Below are 20646 nucleotides of genomic sequence, written 5' to 3' on the forward strand. Positions count from 1 at the left end.
TGTTTGTTCGACTGAGATCTCTCGCGATCAGCTCAAGGACGTGTTCGATTCAGGGAGACTTTTTTTTGGGGGGGGGGGCGAACGGGCTTTCGACAGCGATTTTCTCCTGGGATGATAAGTATATCATGGCTTAAGAACGTGCGTCCTATCGGCTGTATGGCTATTCCTGTAGATTAGAATTGCATGCAGGTGTTAAAGGTTGTTTGTTCGACTGAAATCTCTCGTGATCAGCTCAAGAACGCGTTCGATTTAGGGGACAAAAATCTTGTTCCCGGGCGGGTGGACACCGGCCCGATCGCGATTTTCTTGTAGAATGATACGTGTCATTCGTACGTTCTATTGCCCATAAAGTTAATTCTATTTACCTAGAATTACATGATCGATAAAAGTTCCTATCACTTAAAGGTTAAAGTCTGACGGATGGACAGTATACATGGTAAAAGTGGAAACCCGACATACAAACATGTAGCCTTGTGTCATTTATTCATCAAAATCGTTAATATACGTGTATTGTATTTGTCGTTTCACTAGTGCTGGTGCACCATCGCCGTGTAAAGCATCAACACATCTTTTTATATAATCGTAGTCCTTAACACATAATACATTGACAAGACTACCGTAAAGTTTTAAAATTAGTCCCGCTATTCTGTTACTATTCGATCTTCCTTGAAATTATGTAAAATAGAAATGTCTTACTTTTGCAACATTTACTCAAATAATTCGTATACTTACAATGCAACGAGGCATCAATGCAATCATAAAGTACATGGCTTTCCTATGGCGGTGCTGTTTGAGTAAATCGCACAATGAGGTATAGTGGCATTTCAATCCATTGTGAAAAAAAACAAAACATAACACGCCGGGCACAGTAAAAGTACATTTGGTTCATCTCTATCCAACAATGTGCACACCGGCTGCTTTTTATAGATGAAGATCGTTCCTCAAGTGGGCCTGATCCTGATAATGTCCTTAAGTAATTAGAAGTAGGACCGCCCCCCCCCCCCACACACACACACATACACTCCCCCTCCCCTTACGTAGACGTTCTCCTTGAGTGAGTAAGTGTATCTGTGTCACCTCTGTACCACACCCCCTAAACCACACCCCTTCCCCTTACTCTACCCCCCCTCCCCTCACGCCGGCCTGATCCTCATGACGCTGCCCTTGAGTGAGTACGTGTAGCCGTGCCACGTACCACCCCCCCCCCCCCCCACACACACACACACTGCATCAACGATTCCGCCTAAACCCCTCACTCTACCCCTCCCCTCACGCAGGTCTGATCCTCATGACGCTGCCCTTGAGTGAGTACGTGTAGCCGTGCCACGTGCACCAGTTGATGCCGTCCCCGTGCGTCTTGTGCTGGCCCCGCAGGTACTGCCCGTTGAGGTTGGCGCAGTGGCAGTTGTAGTACCACCAGGCGCCGGCGAACAGGGACGCGCACGAGCCCTGTCGCCACGCGTCGTTATCCCTGTCCTTGGTGCTGAACGTCATTTCATTGTGTTGGCCAGCCTCCAGGGCGTCTCCTGGAATGGACAAAATGCAGTCAATACAGACGGCTCAATAGTTGTTATCTTTCTACCCATCGACCTGTATCAGTCGGGAACAAGCGTCTATACATGTTATCCCACAAGGCCCTGTTAGTGTGTCGTCCACCCACATCAGGATGGACACCTATTCTTTTAGTGTGATGGGTTCTTTAGCGTGCTGGAGCCATGGCTCTCCTCAAACATGGGACCTCTATTTAGCATCCTATCCGAGGGACGTCCCTAACCGAAGCCAGGTACTCATTTACACCTGCAGCTGGTCGAGTAAGGAACTAGGTGTGTAGAGTGTCTTTCACAAGGACAGAACATCGGCACCTGTCAGGGATTCGAACTCAGTACCTACAGGGTCTGGGTTAACATCCACAAGGCCACCGTGCCATATTTGGCTACGCACCTGCGTCTCCTTCATAGTCCTGGACCTCTAGGCGGAAGTTGTCGTCCTGACCTTTGATCCGGAACTGCTCGTACCGCGCGTACCGCCGCTCCTCCTCAAAGTCCTCCATGTCTATGTACAGGCTGTACCGGCCCTGGCTCGCGATCTGGTGGATCTTGTCATTACCTGTGGGCCGAAGTAAGGACAGGGGTCGATCAGTGGGGGTCGCATTCGAGCATTCCTACACCGATGCAGTCTAATAACACAGAGATGTGATGGAATGTAATCTGTAATGAAATAATTCAAGAATAATGAAATTTGCATTTATAGACTTTGATCACTGGCAATAGCATGTATTTACATGGATTAGATTATGATTTGAACCTTGGGATGGGAGGAATCAAGAGAGTACGACAGCAGCAGACAGAATCTTACCACGAGGCTAAAAGAAAGCTGCAAGCCATCCAAAATACAAAAATGCAGACAGTTAAGTGAAAGAAAACATTAATGATGTCGGGAACTACAATATGATATGCCATAAACTGCAGAGCTGATGTGAGGTGGAAATTACCTAACCAGAACTCTCCCTCCAAGTCTCCAAAGCCCTGTCGGTACGCCTCCCAGCCGCGCTGGAAATCAACCAGGCCGTTCATTCGCCTCTGGATCACCTGGGATAGGACAGCGATCAATAGAACAGAACCTTTGAACAGTGCATGATCAATAGAACAGAACGTTCGAACGTTCTTGATCAATATAACAGAACGGTGGAATAGTGCGTGATAAACAGAAAAGAATGTTCGAACAGTGCGTGATAAATAGAACAGAACGGTCGAACTGTGCGTGATCAATAGAACAGAACGTTCGAATAGTGCGTGATCAATCGAAAAGAACGTTCTAACAGTGCGTGATCAATAGAACAGAACTTTCTAACAGTGCGTGATCAATAGAACAGAACGTTCTAACAGTGCGTGATCAATAGAACAGAACGTTCTAACATTGCGTGATCAATAGAACAGAACGTTCTAACAGTGCGTGACCAATCGAAAAGAACAATCGAACAGTGCGTGATCAATAGAACAGAACGTTCTAACATTGCGTGATCAATAGAACAGAACGTTCTAACATTGCGTGATCAATAGAACAGAACGTTCAAACAATACGTGATCAATAGAACAGAACGTTCTAACAGTGCGTGATCAATCGAAAAGAACAATCGAGCAGTGCATGATCAATAGAACAGAACGATCGAAAGTTGTAGCTTTCTGAAAAGCCATATTATATATTCACCAGTACAACTTACCTAATAGGTAAATAGACATTACGTACAACTACAAGTATGAGGTCTCAACATTTGCCGATGAAATTCCCTGCTCTTCTCGGCAGGATTAATGAAAAGTGGATCACGACTTGACGTCCAACTCTAGGGTCTGCAACCCTTTACCCTTTCCACAGTAGCATGCATGTGGGGGAAGGAAGCAGTAGCAGCCGGGTTTTGACCTCTGGACCTTCTGGTCGCGAAGCTTGGTATGTAACACAGCGGGGAGGATGGTTTTATCGGGATGGAACACGATAAACAGTGGTCAGAGCAAGTGTTATACAAACATGTACTTGTATCTGCATTTGTTCCAGTCAGACAGACTGTGTACCGCCCTATTGGTGAAAGCCCGGCTTCACGGTACACAACAGTGGCTGGCTACATTACACGTGTCACATTGAACGATTTCAATATCTAGCTCCAATTGCAAGATTTGCTCAATGGAAGAAATCCATCCCACCAGTTACTGTACTTGTACACGACACATGTACAGTTCACACACACGCACACACACACAATAAGTTTTACACTTAACAAATATTTCGTTTTGTTAATCTGTATTGCATTTGTATGAACTATGTGCAACTGTCTATAACATCTGTACGGACTGTGTTTATGTTTACCCAGTGCGTGCTGCTCACTGACTTGTAATCTGGAATCCAGACTTTTGGTAGGGTCTTACTCTGGCTAGCTCTTCGGCAACAAAACCTACATGCTTTAGAGCAAATATTGAATCAGCACCCTTGACGAAGACCCATACCTGTTGACTACTTCGAGCAGGCAAGAATCGCACGGGACTGGGTAGGCCTAGTTGGCCATTCGGGGCAAAAGCTTACAGTGACCGAGAAAGCCCTAGTATCCTACAGCCGTGGAAGAGGCTGGCAACTAGATTATGCCCAGTCTGGTAAACATCTAACGGGCCGTCAAAGATGTTTTACCGGCCCCTGTCGTACTAAGCATAGCCATTTTTCTGGCGGATATCTTTCCAGTCGGCCTTTCTGACAACTTCCGTTCTGAATCCAACAAATTGAAGGTAAAAGTTCCAAGGAGTGTCCCAATAGACATGGACGGACGGGTAACACTCCTAGCACCGTAGAGTTACCATGTAGCTCCCGATGAGATGGTTACGAGACTAGCTTTGCGTGATGTCCCCACATGTCTGTCGGCACGTCTGGCGGGGGTCCAGGTTTATGGAGGAGTTTCTCCCCCCGAGCCCGGCAACCGGAGCCAAGAGGTTAACAAGTCCTGCATGGTCTCCCCGAGCCCGGCCGGATGTTTGAAGAGACAGCGGCGGGAAGGAAATAAACCTGTCAACTTCAGCTGAAATGATTCAGAACTTGTCCTATTACTATTCGATAGAACTCACGCACTGAGACGTTAATACTTCATGTTAAATGATAGACAATCGAAATCAAATAGTGGTTAGGTTTATTGTTCATTGCTTATTTAAAGATCTCAATTAGTGACTGTAACGTTACATGATACATACTTCATGACATCCCAATCTTCATGTCGTAACTATGACAAACACGTCACATTTCTAAACATAATAAAACACGCATCTACAATAGGTTCCGTTAGTCTGTGCAGAATTCTAAGGGGCAAAGCTATGTACAGGAAATAAACATATACACCTAATTTTCGCCATTGATATCTGCTATAATTCAAGAAGACTGTATATTCAAGTCTACATGTGGGAGTAGATGGGACAAACCTATGGCCTATGTGACCTATATGTTTGTCAGCTATGCTTTGTTTTGGAGTGGTAAATTTAGGCAAAAGTACCGGAAACAAACCTGACATTTTATTCGAAAGGGCTATTTTGTGTACAAAGTTCAGGAATCCGATTGACGTCATCATCATGGGAGCCCGTCGTGGATTGCGTGCAGCTGGCTGACGTCAGACAATAAGGGTCGAACCTTGACCTCAGAAAAATTCACGTGGTAGGAAGTCAGCATAGACGTCGGCGTGCCAAAAATTCTTCTTTTTTTTCAGGCCATTTTACCTGTGGATTTTTGTCGACTCAGTGCAGATGATACACGATGTTAATGATTTATGTCGTTCATCATCACGATGAAGTTGATTCATGTGGCTGTGAAGGGGGCTTACTGGCAATGCTTTATTCGAGATTAGAAGTTCTTTTGTACAGGAGTTAAAGTTGAAGTGCGGTGATTTGTTTTTATGTTGTTCTCATGGAGAGAGATTTCGCCCTAAACGTTGTTAACTATTAGTCTTCTTTTAAAGTCTACTTCAAGACATCCTAAATTGTCTTAACTTCATTAACATATCTATTCAGAGTTTTGGGATAAAACCTGGTGTTCTCAGTCCTGTCGTTAGTCACTGACGAAAGACAGTGGATGCTGTCTGAAACGTCTGACTGTTTCAAAATTTTATCTAGTTGCTTGAGTAATTATTTTGGCGTTGTTAACTATGCACAGCCAATGTGGCGACACTGTCCTGCCATACAAAACGTTGTGCAATCCGGAGGACCGTGAACTTCAACCTATAGAAGACCAGAGGGCTCTAATGTGTTCGTCTATCATTTTAGGCAATATTTATTTTAGGCCTCGATAACGCTTTACGTTACATTGCTACAGACCGCCTCGTGACAAATTACGTTACATTCTGATAATCAGGAAGTCGATTACACAAAATGCGGCTATCCCTCCACGCATTACAGGAATAGAAAGCCTTCCCTAAGAATTACGAGATATCAAAATACCTAGCTATACCTTACACCTTACGGAAAAGGAGCATGTAGGCTCCCACTTATTTTGTCTTTAGTCCTTCCGTAGTTTTGCAGAGGGTTTGCGGAGGCGGTTCTGTTGATCAGAGATGTACGTGCCACACGTCAGTGACATCCTCAGCTAACTCGTTCGTCATCCGAAGTGAAGATGGTTCTTGTTAGAGCCGACCCGGGGAGTAACCGCAGGATAGCGTGCAACAGGTTCGGCTAAACAAACTTTTCTCGGTATTAAGTTGCTCACTAGCCTGTCTTTTTTCAGACGGATAAACAACGTTTCAAGCTGTTGCTGCGTTTGCAAATCTAAATTACTTAGAAATATCAGTTTAACTAATCGTAAGCCGACGAGTCCAAACATTGTCACAGAAATAAGCCAAGAGTAACCGCAGGATGGCGTGCAACAGGTTCGGCTAAACAAACTTTTCCTCTCACTCGCTACCCTGTGTTTTCTCAAACGGATAAACAACGTTTCAGCTTTCAAGAATCATAAGGGAGCTAACTTCTGCTGTGTTTGAACAACCTTGGTTTGAAACACTAATCAAAAGAGCTTAACAATATCAATAAGCCGAAGAGACAAATCAATGTCACAGAAATAAGGGGAAACATAAGATAGCGTGCAACAGGTTCAGCTGAACAATTTTACTCGGTAATTACTCGCTAGCCTGTCTTTTTTCCAAGCGGATAAACAACGTTTCAGCTGTCTTAATTAAGGGAAATTCCCTTTGCTGTGTTTGTTACGCAACTAAGAAATAATAGTTCATTACATGGTAAGTCAGATACACCAAAGGCTGGATAGCGTGCACCCCGAGGTCTGCTAAACAAATTTCAAACAGTACTTACACGTCTTTGGTTTCCCAAATTGACAGACATATCTTAAGGGAGATTCCGCTGTATTCGCAACATTATGAAAACTAATTTTAAGTCTTTTTGTGATGTTGTGAATAACAGCTCAGTACATTAATTTGTAAGTCAGAGAGACCAAGCGATGTGACACACGTTAAGGAAGATACACGGCACTTGAGTCTCTCAAATTTCATGCACAGTACTACTAATTGCTCTACTTAACACGCCTAAGGCTATGTTGCTTTTGTTCAGTTGTTAAACCTGCTTGACTGTTTTCATAATCTCTTTCTTATTTGACTGCCGAACAAAGTTTAGGTTTTCAAATTCAACAAACTTGACGCGTTTTATTTTCTTAAATAAAATTAACCAAATAATGAAGATATCGTACGTTTTAGCAATTCTAGTTTAGATTTTTGCATATCTTCATCTTCAAAAAGCAAACAATCGGCCCCATATGCCTAGCGACACAGCTTGGAGCAATTCCCGTATTGGAACGACTTTTATTTACTATCTGCTCTCGAAAAATGCCGATGCCTTGAACATAATTACCTCCCAATTGAAGAGTTCGCAGAGTTTAGTGTGAGAAAAAGCATCCGAAATGACCTTAGACACGTATCTATTGGGATAATCCAGCCCGAGGTTCTTCTAAAGAGCCGGCAGTTTGTGAAAGACGCCGAAACTGACAAAGTTCATCTGTGTCTTGGCTTGGTTTCTTCAGATAGTATTGTGGGACGTGTTTGTCGTGTGTCCAAAACGTAAACAAGGCCAGAAACTCGCCGGAAGTAGCTTACACCGGTCACTTTTGATTTGGCTACGGTAATCTAGCCTCTCTGGGCCGTTTTGGGCTTATAATACACTTATGCTGATGACTCCTTTTTGTACTGGGTCGTTTGTGTACTGGGTCGTTTGTGCAGCCAGTCTGTGACCATTTGGCCCTGTAGCAGGCCCGTAGAGCCTGCTATGGAGGCTAACGGTAACCCGGATGATGTTTCCTTTTGTTATTAAAGACTTGTATCCAGTCATGCATCCCCGAAGATGCGACGTACACGAAGGGCTAAGCAGGATGGTGGTGGCGGGGTTGATTATAAAGGGGATGGACAGTTGTACTTTGGGAGGGAGCCGGCCTTCGCTGAGGGTCACACCACGAAGGGTTATATACATTTTGTTCTATTCATCGCAGCACCATGGCTGCCAGAAGGTGGGAGGCGCGGAAGGCGAGGGAAGAGAACCCTGCACAGCCACACCCCAGCCTACAGTGCAGCACCTGCGGCCGGTGTTTCCGGGCAAGAATTGGACTGATCAGCCACGCCCGCACCCACAAGGGCGACTGAAGTCTTCTTCGACAACGATGGCCGAACATCATTCTATTGGCAGAATGAACAACCTTAGTTTCATATCAGCTATATACAATTTAAGAAAATAAAATATCAAACGCCTTACCGTCCAGCCGCCACCGTCCGTGTCCATGTCGCAGAAGACATCAAAGCCCTTGCCGCCGTCTCCCACACCTGTGAAGGCAGGTGTGATGGTGTAGATGCCGCTCCGGGTGTAGTTCTTCTGGCGCAGCTCCATGCAGTCCTTAGCTTCCATCGTCGAGATTTTCTCTTCAAAGAAAGAAACAAGAGCTTTTCAAAAAAGCTGGCGTTTCGGCTACGTTTATGAGTGTGAATTGTCTTTTCCCTTTACTTGAAGTAAAATCTGCCAGAGAAAGTCACTCAAGGGCTGTTCAGTCTATAAGAAAATTGTCATTTTGGGAAATGAGTACTGTTTTAATAGAGAAAGGCAGATTGGGGAAAGCAATTTTGAAGTTACGTCACTCAACTTAAGTGCTTTTGAAAAAGCTGGTCTTGGCCTACAACTTGTACTTATTTGTAAAATGTACAATAGGCTCATTATAAAAGCTATCAATGTTATTATGTACATGGCACGCAATAAAACATAAAATTTGAAAAAGCACCATTGAATCATCAGCACTATGGTAATTAAGTGAAATAGAAGTTCATAACAGCTAAGGTTCTATCTAAAATGACTACCAAATGTCAAACAAATCAACAGCTACCTCATCCGTATTATTCTGGTTTCCGCATTTACAACATTTCTTCCTTATTTTCCTGGGTAATTTTGCTAAAATTCATGAAAATTCCCATAGTTTTGTGCCGAGGGGCGCCACTTTCCACGTCCGTGTTGTCTGAATGAAGTCGATACTGAACAATGGAGCATTTGCTACTGTAACAAAGGATCGCTGTTTTGCAAACAACATCAAGAGCCTCTGTTTACATCGGGGATAGAAGTTTAGTGGCGAGTGTTTTGCAAGAATCATCTTACCGCGCATAGGAGCCGCTGCACGGTATTTTCCATTACAATAAACAAAAAAATTCGAATGCCGGGTTTGGAATCTATGAAGTCCTGTTCATAAGACAAAGGCCTTGTATATATTAAATGAATATTTAAAAATAACAAATATAAAATATTTCTTTATTTATTAATGAAAAAATGAAAAAAATGATATTCATAAATATGATATTGATAGATTAATATAATATCAATATATATTTTTGATATTCAATATCTAAAAAGAAAATAAAAAATCCATGCACGGACATGAACCCGGATCTTCTGGGTCCGAAGTGCTTCGCGTTGCCAGATGGGCTAAGCTGCGGTACGTAACCCGTCTCTCTGTACGTAATGCTATAACCTCACTATATGGTATCATTTATGTCGATTTTTGGTCGTTTTCTTGACGAAATCATTTTTTTTCTTCTGCAATCTTGTGGAATAGATGTAATATGGTCATTTTTCAGGATATCAAAGTCCGAAACCACAATGCAATGATATTTCCGAACAGTTGTAGCAGTTACATGCGGTCGCCCTCCTGTGTGTCATGCAAATCTAGCGTGCCTGCCTTTTCGTGCTCCCTTGCCATATAAGGCAACGGCTATACAAGGATTTGGGAACGTATTGCCATATAAGGTCTTCTGGTGTGCGACACAGTGTTGAACCAAACAGCATGCCTCCTTGATGCATGCATGCATCGAAGGTAAAAGCCAGGACATTGCGTTCCGGCGCGAAGGCGCCGAAACGCAAAAAAATGTTTTATTTTAGAGGTCCCAGCTGAAAAGATATCAATATAGCCCCTCCGTCGACGTGTGGGACTGAAACCACCTTTAATCACATGAAATAGACACAAAAACTCGTTTATCCCTAGAACTCTGTCATGCATGACCGTGTGATGCCCGCTAAAAAACTGTATGTCTATATATCCTCGTTGCTATCGTTGTTATCAAAATAGTAATGATTTTATGCTCTATGTATTTGATTATCCAAAGTGAAATAGTAGAAGTGATCATGATTGTAAAATCAATACAAGTCTGTCCAATTGCAAAGGACTGCAATTTTGATTGTTTAATGAAGTCAGAAGTTAGAATATAATGGTAATGATAATAACCTTTGTTGTACATCCATGCCCTATCGGGCTAAGTACAGACGTACAGATACAAAGGTACATACATGTATAATGACACTGACAACACTTCTAATATATTTAACTAAAAGTTCGGCTTCTTCTCGTCTCATTGATATACAAGATCCTGTCTTGCTTTTTGTGTTGTTTAGTAGTCACGTGGTGTTTGTAAACCTCTTGTTGTAGTTGTTTTCTGTTATGTTTTGTTTTGTTTGAAATGTCTTTTTAAAGACTACATTGTTTTTGTTTTCGCGTCTAGTTCCCAATTTTAATGTTTTCAGAGAACCAAAGAGCATGGTCCTTAAATCTGCTTGACATAAGGTCAGGTAATTGAATAGGGGAAGGTCAACCAATTAGCAAATGGGAGACAAATTGACAACGTGTTTCTAGGAAAAAGGGAATTTGAGCATTAGAACCGTAAGACACGCGGAAGAATGCCGACTCATTTAGACTGAGAAAGGAGCGGTATATGGAGCACTTTGGTGAAATTCACAGATTTAGCTGTACAGTTTTTTAATTTTAGATGCGGCAAGCTCGTGATCAGGAACCATGCATGGTGCAGCACGTTGTTTAGGTATTTTGATCATATTTTATTAGAATTGCAACAGTGCAATACACGTGAGACACATGCAGCTATTGCTGGTGACGTGACCCACACATAATATACCCGTTTTTATACATAGGTGGAGTGAGGAAAGTCGTGAAAGTGCCTTTCCCGAGGGCACAACATCGGTGTTGCCAGGGGATTCGAACCCGGGACCGCTGAGTTCCGGGCCGAAAACCCTGGTATTACGCAACACAACCCCACTAAACCATGCATCGTAGAGCACGTCTGTTGAGGTATTTCGTCATGAAATCCTCAACAACTGCTTTTAATTGGGTGGCTCAGACTTACGAGAAGTCGTGAACACACAGAGCAGCGGCTCCTTAAGTTTACAAGACGTCGTAAAGAAAGTATCTAAAGTGTTGGTCTACCAGGCGGCTCTACGTGTTTAAAAAAAATCCGACTTCGAAAATTGTCATAGAAAATTGGTGAATCATTTAATGTAATAATGAGGCAGTTAATTGCAGGGGCTGTTTAGAATAGTAGTATTTTTTCTGGTGAATGATTCAACCTTTTTGGACCAACTCCGACTGCACAGTTAGAAGTCTAGTGGAGACAATTTGTCATCGTAAAAGTGAGTACAGCCAAAGTTATGTAAACAAACCCGTACACTTCCCACATTTATCGAAAAGGTTGCGTAATGAGGTTCAATTTTGGTTTGTGGTGTTTAAGTTGCGGCTACGTAAGACATATTTACTTTCAATTAGCGCTAATTCAATCCGTGCGCGCAGTGTTTTCCCTTTAGCAATTCCTTGTAGAACGAAAACTACTCTGTCAGTGAACGGTGGCGGTGTTGATACTCTGACTTCCATTTTTACTGGCCTTTCAAACAGAATCTCCATATAGATATGTTTTTGATGTCGACAACCGACAAGTACAATTGGATGCCATTGCCACGTTGACTCGCACATGGGGTGCCAACTCCCCGCAATCTTCTGCCCCCGAACGTAGGTTTTTGATTACGGGAAATTTCTGCACCGCTTAGGGGGGTCAAGGGTGACTACACGCCGGTAATGAGTCCCAGAAGACTCTCCAAGTGCGCTGAAATTTCAAGGACAGCTACTGAGGGATTTCACACTAAGTTATGTCGAACAGTTTACGCTAAACTCACCGTTAAGGTCGTACAGAAGTCGCTCGGCCGAGTCGAGCCGCTTTAACAGATTGTTGATGACGTCAGATTGTCTTGTAACCGTCTCCTGGTGCTTCCCTACAAGCTCCTCTAACGTCGCGACCCTCCTGTCCATCTTCCGTCTCTCCTTGTTGTAGTTCTTGGTTTCCCTCCTGCGCTCGCGGGAGAGTCTGTGAACGCGCGCGCTGAGAACTTCGGTGCTGTTTGCAAGATCCGTCGAGAGGTTCTTGTGGTTCTCGGTGACCTGTCGCTGCAGTTCCTCCGTCTTGTTGCGGAGGTCCCTCTCCAGCTTGCCCTGCTTTGTCACGTAGTAGCAGAGCTGCGCGAAGGACAGGTCTCCGCAGCTCTCCGAGCACGTCTCCGAGTTACAGATCCGGTTTATCTCGTCGTAATACATCTGCGAGCCGCGGGGAGGGGACAGGAACGGGTCCGGGCTCTTCTCAAATAAATCCGACAGGACGGGGACGAAGGAGAGAAGGAAGAAAACGGATTCTAAGACGAACACAGCCCGCATCGTGACCGCAAATGACCTCAGCCTATCCGTCTTGAAAACCTTCTCGCACTGAAAAACGCGCGGCTATCTGTGGTGTCATCTTGTTCGACGTCTGTTTTCTCCCGGCAACCGAAGTAAACCGTGCCGCGACTCGGGGCGGCTATGGGAAGGCGTTGGCATTTATTGGAGTAAATTTGAGCGGAAGCGGTGGAGAGAGAGGTTGTTTTTCAGGAAGCGATACAGAGTAATGAGGTGACTGATTGTTTGATGTATGCATCGGTTGCGTAACAGGAACTGTCAGGAACCAGTGATAACTTAATTGGACAACAATTGTACAAGGTACAAAATATGGCTGGTACAGAACTACAGTTCTATATACATGTGTATTTAAGGGCTAATCTACCTAATACACGAGTGTATAGTATGGGTTTCGAACGGGTTCTTACAATCATTGGAGGAATTTCTATCAATACATTATTTTATATTATTCCTATTTATACCATGCAGGGGTTGTCACATGTCAATATGTACCTAAGTTTGCTATTCATCTAAGTCCATTGAAATACATCCTGGTATATAAGCCTTGTGTACAATGAAGTACGTACATGTAATATTAAAATATTTGGGTCATACCATCAAGAAGTGATATTCGTTTTCAATTAGCTCTGGACAAAATGAACAAACCCTCTGGTCGATAGGATTTTTTGGAATTTCCCGGTTTCTATTCTTAATTTGATAAATGTATTGTCCTGAACATTCATGATATTGAAAACAACCCAGGGAACTTCGACAAGAAAACAACACTCGTCCCCATTTCCGCGATTTGACTACCCGTCCCCATTTCCGCGATTTGACTACACGGCCCTCAAAAGTGATGTTTTACACGTGCATTATAGAAATAAAGTTTCCAAACTTTTGTGTAAGGTGTAACATGTAGCGATACAAACTTAAGGTGCTGTTACTATTGCATTTGTATTTCAACTACTCCCAATAGATTTCTTTTTGGGAATAACGTCCATAAGTTGACATTTAACAGTGAAAGCGAGTATATCTAGAAATAATTTACTTGCGGCGTCCGACAAAAACTCCTAAAACACGTCAAAAACCAGCCGGATCCACTCCTCTACTCGGAGAGAAACAGAATTTATCTATTTTGACTTTGTTACGAAAAGTCACTTGGAAATAGCTTAGCTAATTTAATTTAAGGTTTTTAGCCTTCCATCGTTGTCACAGTCAACACTTTCCTCCTTTGCCCCAAGACGTGGCGTTACCTACATGTGCGTTTGTCATTCTTTGTCCCAACAATTACGTATATTTCAATTATCGAGTTCTCGCTAGTTTACCCAGACATCCGGTCCACCGTGGTTTAGACGAGCTCTCTTCGGGACAGAGGGTGGTCTCTACCGCCGGTGTCGTCTTTGGCACCCGGTAGTAGTTCACGCGGTAGCCTAAAACTTCTATTGTCCAAGCAGAGGTTTCATTAGATTTGATTAACAAAGTACAGTCAGGACTACTCAACTAGCCGAAGGCTAATACAAAGGGTCAGCCCTGGGGACAATATTCAAAATTCAATACACAGAGGTTCGGCTCCGACTCGCCGTGTTTTAGGCAAATGTATTGCACAGAAATGCGGACTTTGAAATCTCAAATAATTTCGTGAATCTTCTTACGCAGTATATACGACGGTCAAAGAAAAGAAAAAGCATGAGACGATATCCTGCAACAAAATTCATAGCTAGTAGTGACCGACATACGGTTTTATCTCGACTGCTAGAGGGAAACTGGTAATCAGGATCCATTGCACAATATCTCACCTTTGACCCGCCGTTCTATTTGTCCGCCATTTTGATTCGGGAAACAGCTGATCACCATATAATTTTTATTTCTGACGTTATGTTTTATATCTACATAATTTGACGCTATATTGATTAGACAACATTATCAACCAACAGGTAAGACCTTTATAAGCTGTACCAACGTCTTGTAGGAGGAAATACAGAACGTTTGTGAGCTATGTTATTTTGTGTCAGCCTGAGGGGTAGGGGGGCAGATGTTTATTTTTCGTATCCTTTCACCTAGCTATGTATCAGGACAACTCGGCCCCTAGTCAATCAGGACAAATTATTTGGCTCATACTCAGGACGTCCTGGGTTTGGGTTAAGGTTCAAATTAGGGTTAGAATTCTTGTTATACTTAACCCCCTTAACCCGGGGAGCCAGAATTCTGGCTTCACGCTTAAACCCGGGAGGCCGAATTTTCGGCTCAGTTTAAATCTCACGAGAAATCATATGCCCCAACAGGGAATCAACCAATCAAAAAGCTTCTAACTAGTGGAATCAACCAATCAGAAGATAGTAACCTATGGGGCCTTGTTTCCTTACGTCATTTTGAGTTTTTTGAGGGAGATTTTGAGTGGAGATTTTGCACGTCGATCGAGCAAAAATGTCAGGGTCGGAGGGTCATTTGGAAGACGGGGACACAAGTGGGGATTCCAGTGAGGACTCCTGGGATTCTGAGGAACACAATGAAGGTAAATAACTTATGTTTTGGTTGCAAATTGGGATATCTAGGTCAAATTATTCAGGGCTCAGAGGTCCTGGGCCCCACGTGGTTGAAAAGAGAAGTTCCTTTGTTTTTGCTGTGGCCTTATTAGCACAGTGTCAGGCCTCAGACTGACAACAACAGCTGTTACATGGCATGAGTCCCTTTCTACACTATTCTGTGTTTATGTCTGTGTCAGGATGTTGGTCCTAGATGTGCATGATGATTTGATTTTGATTTTGAAATGCATTTCGGAGTAGATAACTGTTCAAGTAGATGTGGGGAGGGGGGGGGGGGCAGCATATAATGGTGGGCGTGGCACTGACTTCTGAGGGTTCATCAACACTGAACTTTGTGAAGTTATTTCATATTACTCAGGTCTTTTTTTAGTTTTGTTTAATATTGTCAGTTTTATATACTCAAGCACAGTATTTTGTCTTGAATTACGAAGCTGAATATGAATATAATCACTTGATAGTTGAACATTTTTATATCCGTTAGTTTTTTTTTCTTCAGTTTTTCAGAAAGCAGCAATTAATTCTTTTATCGTACAATACACAATAGATTCATATGATTGTATCTATACTTATTATGTTTATTTTGTTCTCTCCCTAGGGTCTATCAGTCACAACAGCTCTAGTGAATCCAGCAGTGACAGCAGTTGTGACACTAGTGATGAAGATGATGAAATGGGCGATGCATTACCAGCATTGCATACGTATACATATAAATGTGTATATATACATAGTAGAGGTGTAGTTGATTGCTTCTGCAGAGATTTTGTGTAGTACAGGTGTAGTTGATTGCTTCTGCAAAGACATTGTTGTCCCTGGACATCCCTGGACAAACTTTTTCATTGGTGTGACATTGTTTTTTCAGTGTTTTTTCAGTTTTCCGTATAGTCTCTGAAGGTAATCAAATGACTTTTTCTGCCAACAGATTAATGCTATGATGTTTGTTTTACTTCTATTGGAAAGAGCAGTCTGAGAGCTTTCTAGCAATATATAGTTTTCCTAGTCTTCTCTTTACATAAGAGCTGTATAAATGGTAAACCAAAAGTTCATGTTAACATCTGCAAACTCCAGAATTGAAGTCAGTATTCTGGTATAAAAAAAAATCCGTTGTAATTGTCAACCAATAGTGAAACTACCAGCATACCAGCATTGTATATATATAGTTAAGTACTTCTGCAGAGTTTTATGGTAAAGGGAAAGCATTTTTGCCCCTGGACAGACCTTTGCATTTGTGAGACTTTTTTTTTCCAGTTTTTCGTATTGTTTCTGGGGGTACTCAAATGGCTATTACTGCCATCAGATTGATGCTATGATGTTTGTTTTACTTGCATTAAACAGAGCAGTCTGAGAGCTTTACAGCAATATATAGTTTTCCTAGTCTACTCTTTATATAAGATCTATATTAATGTTAAACAAAAAGTACACATTGACACCGGTCAAGCCTGGAATTATAGCCAGTATTCTGGACTACGGAAAAAATTTTATCCAGTGTCAAGGGGGTTAAAGGGGTTATAGGGTAATACTCAAGGGTTAGACCAAGGACATTATAATGTCCTTGGGTAGACTTAGAGTATTTGCTTGTATATTACAATGTATAACTGTTATACATGTAGGAAAACACCGATATACAATGTAATGTACAAGCAAATACATCCTCCCCGTAGTGGTCGCAATCACAATTACAGATCACAATATTCAATGTATTTATCTTGTTTTATTAATCTTTATTAGGGTGGTCATAGGATTAGCAATATTAGTTGGTGTATTGTGATCGTATAAACCTGCCCGAATATTCAGCTTGTACTCTTCAGGACAAACCTGGTGTGTTATGCCTTGAAGCTGTTGATTTACTGGGTATGCAATAGGGCGTATTCAGTCACGTGACCCTCCCCCTAGCAACGAGCACTGGCGGCCATGTTGGTGCTCACTTGATAGTGGAGCCCTATGGAACTCTCCGTATAAATAGCAGATGTTTTCTACGCCATTCACAATTTCCCTTCGAAACGTTTTGTCTCATAATCATGGTGTTTGCCTCGTGGTCAGATGTTGGATTGGGACTGATAAAGCACACACTGATCGGGTAACAGTAAGATTGGTTTGGCGTTTCTAGTGTAGGTGAGGGAACATACGAAGGGACTAACGACTGAAACAAAAGTGGATTTCTGACATACGAACAGCGGATCTAAATAGTTTAAGTTTGAGAATCAACGTGAGTGTATGGAAACCTTTGTATCTGGTCGAAAAGCAAATTACAGGCCCGTTGTGTAACACAGTGGCGGCACCGTGTAGCCGTTGCTTGAGATACGTTCGTAAACTGGGGGGTCTTTCAACGTCGAACTTTCCCGATCATAACGTACTCCCTGTCAACAAAATTTTTCACGACACTCAAGACACTGTACTACGTGGTTGCAGGCCTTGGAACACTTGTATGCTGTGAACTGATTTTATGCGTACTCTGTAAACAGTTTAGCGGCCATGTTTGTAGGCAGCTGGGGAAAACATTTCCTCGCTCGTCGATAATGGGTCATTTCCAGTAGGTGAAATTGGATTTTTGTAGCGAAAAGGATGTGAGGCTGGAGACTCTTTGCATATAATAAAACATCGATCAGACGACTTCGCATTCCTTGGAAATTTAGAGACCGTAGGACACCGAGAAACTTCGCTGCAGGGTGAACACCAACATGGCCGCCCACGGAGGGCAGGGGTGATGACGTCACGTGAATACGCCCTATACAAACATACAAACAAATGAATAAACAAACAAGTTAGAAATCTAAGACATTCCATTTTCTAATTGTTCTGTTCCAGTTTGACTTGCAGATATGGAGGAGAGAAGCACAGTTGTCGTGCATCTACTGGACACCTCGTCACCTGTCGTTATAGTGTCCTACTCTTCTCCCACTGAAGATCCTGTGAACGAGATTAACAGCAGAGAGTGTCATGTAACAGACAAGGGGAGGCAACAGGACAAAGAAGGAGTGAGTCCATGTAAGGAAACCATCACGATAGGCTCTACTCAGCCTGCGAGCAGGGAAAACAGCAGATCTAGATCTAGAGTGGACCAGACAACAGGCAATGTCAGGCTGCAGCACAAGATAAAAGTGACTCCATTTAAGAAAACCTACACTGTGGACTCTACCCAGCCTTTAGGCAGAATAGATGGCAGAGAGGGCCAGACAACAGAGACAGGAAGGCAGCAGCACAAGATAAGAGTGAGTCCATTTAAGAAAACCTACACTGTAGATGCTACCCAGCCTGATAGCCAGGCAGACAGCAGATCTAGAGAGGACCAGACAACAGACTCAAGAAGGCAGCAGCACAAGGAAAAGCAGAGTCGTGAGGAAACAGTCAGTGTAGACTCTACCCAGCGTGACCACGTTTGTTTCGAGTGCGGATACAGAACAAGACATCTTGCAATCCTTTCTGTACACATGAGAAGGCATACAGGTGAATATCTTTACAGCTGTGAAACGTCCGAAAACATTGATTATAATGACGCCAACAGCAGTGAGGACCAGACAACAGACACAGGAAGGCAGCAGGACAAGGAAAAGGAGAGTCCATGTGAGGAAACCTGCAGTGTAGGCTCTACACAGCCTGTAGAAAGGCGAGATAGCAGAAAGGACCAGGCAACAGACACAACAAGGCAGCAGGAAAAGGAAAGGCAAAGTCGTGAGGAAACCCACCGTAAAGTCTCTACCCAGCGTGACCATGTTTGTTTCGAGTGCGGATACAGCACGAGTCGTCTTGCAAACCTTTCTGTACACATGAGAAGTCATACAGGTGAAAACCCTTACAGTTGTGAACTGTCTGAAAAATATGATGACGATGAGGCCAACTGCGAAATGTCTGAAAAAATTGACGACAGTAAGGCCAACAGCGACCAAGGGACAGACACAGAATGGCAGCAGGAGGATGAGGATGGAAGTTCGAGCGATGAAACTTTTTCCGAGAACTCTGTCCAGCCTGAAGAGAAACATAGAGGACGTCAAGACAAGAATGATTCACCACAGCCTAGTACTAGTAGGAAAACTACAGCCATAGAAGACTACCGTTGCACACAGTGCAGCTATTCCACAAGAAACGAAAAAATGTTGAAACCACACATGCAGAAACATGACAGGGACAAGCTTAAGCCCCTCATGTGCGACAAGTGTGGTTACAGAACTGCTTTTAGATGGTCTCTAGACCAACACATGCGTCGACACACCGGCGATAAACCCTACTTGTGTGAAGATTGTGGGTACAGAACAGCTCAGAAGTCTCGGTTGGTTATACACAAGAGAAGCCATACAGGCGAGAAACCCTACAAATGTGACCAGTGTGACTTCGCCGCCGTAACAAAATGCCGTCTAGATGACCACATGGTGAAACACACTGGTGAAAAACGTCTAGCGTGTAAAGAGTGCACATACAGGACTGCTCGTAAGTCTCAGCTGGTGGTTCACATGAGGACACATACCGGTGAGAAGCCATACAAATGTGACTGGTGCAACTATTCTGCTACAGGGAAAGGCACTTTAGATAGGCACATGGTTAAACACACCGGTGTAAAACCCTTCAAATGTGACTTATGTGACTATTCTGCTGCCCAGAAATTCAGGCTAAATCAACACATGACGAAACACACTAGTACTGGAACGAGACAACTAGTACTGGCGAGAGACCCTACAAATACTGGTACTACAAAGACTAGTACTGGTGAGAGACCCTACAAATGTGACCAGTGTGACTATTCTGCCACCGAGAAAAGGTATCTAAACCAACACAAGCTGAAGCACAGTAGTGAAAAACCCTTCATGTGTGAGGAGTGCGGTTACACAACACGTTACAAGCATCAACTCTCAGTTCACAAGAGAAAACACACGGGAGAAAAACGCTACAAATGCGACCTTTGTGACTATTCCGGTGCTCGGAAACAGAACTTAGACCAACACATGGCCAAGCACACCGGTGAGAAACCCTTCGTATGCGGGAAGTGTGGGTACAGGACAGCTGACAAGTATTACCTAAGAAAGCATGAGGCCAAAAAACATAGCATTAAACGACAAGATGCTAAGCAAGAGAAGAAAAACAAGAGTGCCTTTCAGCGCTTGCCTACAGCACAGGAAACCCTTGAAGCTTGTCAGATTATTGTGGAACCTCATGAGCCGCCAATGTGAGCGTGTACCACAAATGCTGAAGCTTGAATAGACATGTATTATTATAAGGATCAAGTCAAACCTGGTCCAGCAACCACCAGTCACAGGAAACTGCCTCCAGTCACAAGCCACATTAAAACAGTCCGTCCACTTTTACATACCGTATTAGTTAACCCCACAATGCCCTCAGAAACCACCTGTCCTCAGCACAAAAATTCCCAGTCCTTCGAGTCTTTGCTGAGGACAGGTTTGATGGTATGGTGCCATGAACACATTGGTGACAAAGGCATATTGGTCTTGTTTCATTCAGGACAGTGTATTACTGCATTGGGACTTTTTGAATAGGATTAAACCCGTCTTCAGTTTCCTAATGAATTACATATTACATGTATTACCCATTTGATGATTCTGCTGTTTTTTTATTTTTATTGGATGATATTCTT

The 20646-nt window shown here is 43.1% G+C and overlaps 2 protein-coding genes across 2 annotated transcripts; one reads left to right on the forward strand and one right to left on the reverse strand.

Moving 5' to 3' along the window:
- Window positions 1–1252: 1252 nt before the first annotated feature.
- LOC136442445 (ficolin-2-like) lies at window positions 1253–13135 on the reverse strand. The gene is made up of 5 exons (XM_066439307.1): window positions 11997–13135; window positions 8262–8425; window positions 2492–2588; window positions 1942–2106; window positions 1253–1526 (listed from the first exon to the last, which is right to left on the reverse strand). The coding sequence occupies exons 1-5, from the start codon at window positions 12526–12528 to the stop codon at window positions 1270–1272; spliced, it is 1215 nt and encodes a 404-aa protein (XP_066295404.1). The 5' UTR covers window positions 12529–13135; the 3' UTR covers window positions 1253–1269.
- Window positions 13136–14322: 1187 nt separating this feature from the next.
- On the forward strand, window positions 14323–20646 carry LOC136442442 (zinc finger protein 502-like). Its single transcript, XM_066439304.1, has 2 exons — window positions 14323–14459; window positions 17883–20646. The coding sequence occupies exon 2, from the start codon at window positions 17885–17887 to the stop codon at window positions 20222–20224; it is 2340 nt and encodes a 779-aa protein (XP_066295401.1). The 5' UTR covers window positions 14323–14459; window positions 17883–17884; the 3' UTR covers window positions 20225–20646.

This window comes from Branchiostoma lanceolatum, chromosome 9 (assembly GCF_035083965.1).
Source record: "Branchiostoma lanceolatum isolate klBraLanc5 chromosome 9, klBraLanc5.hap2, whole genome shotgun sequence".
In the NCBI taxonomy this organism is placed as follows: Eukaryota; Metazoa; Chordata; class Leptocardii; order Amphioxiformes; family Branchiostomatidae; genus Branchiostoma; species Branchiostoma lanceolatum.

Coding starts and splice junctions, on each gene's coding strand:
- LOC136442445 (XM_066439307.1), bottom strand. CDS start 12,528: ATGCGGGCTGTGTTCGTCTTAGAATCCGTTTTCTTCCTTCTCTCCTTC. Junction 8,426..11,996: donor ACTTCTGTACGACCTTAACG/GTGAGTTTAGCG, acceptor CTTTCTTTGAAG/AGAAAATCTCGACGATGGAA. Junction 2,589..8,261: donor CGGACGGTGGCGGCTGGACG/GTAAGGCGTTTG, acceptor GTCCTATCCCAG/GTGATCCAGAGGCGAATGAA.
- LOC136442442 (XM_066439304.1), top strand. CDS start 17,885: ATGGAGGAGAGAAGCACAGTTGTCGTGCATCTACTGGACACCTCGTCA.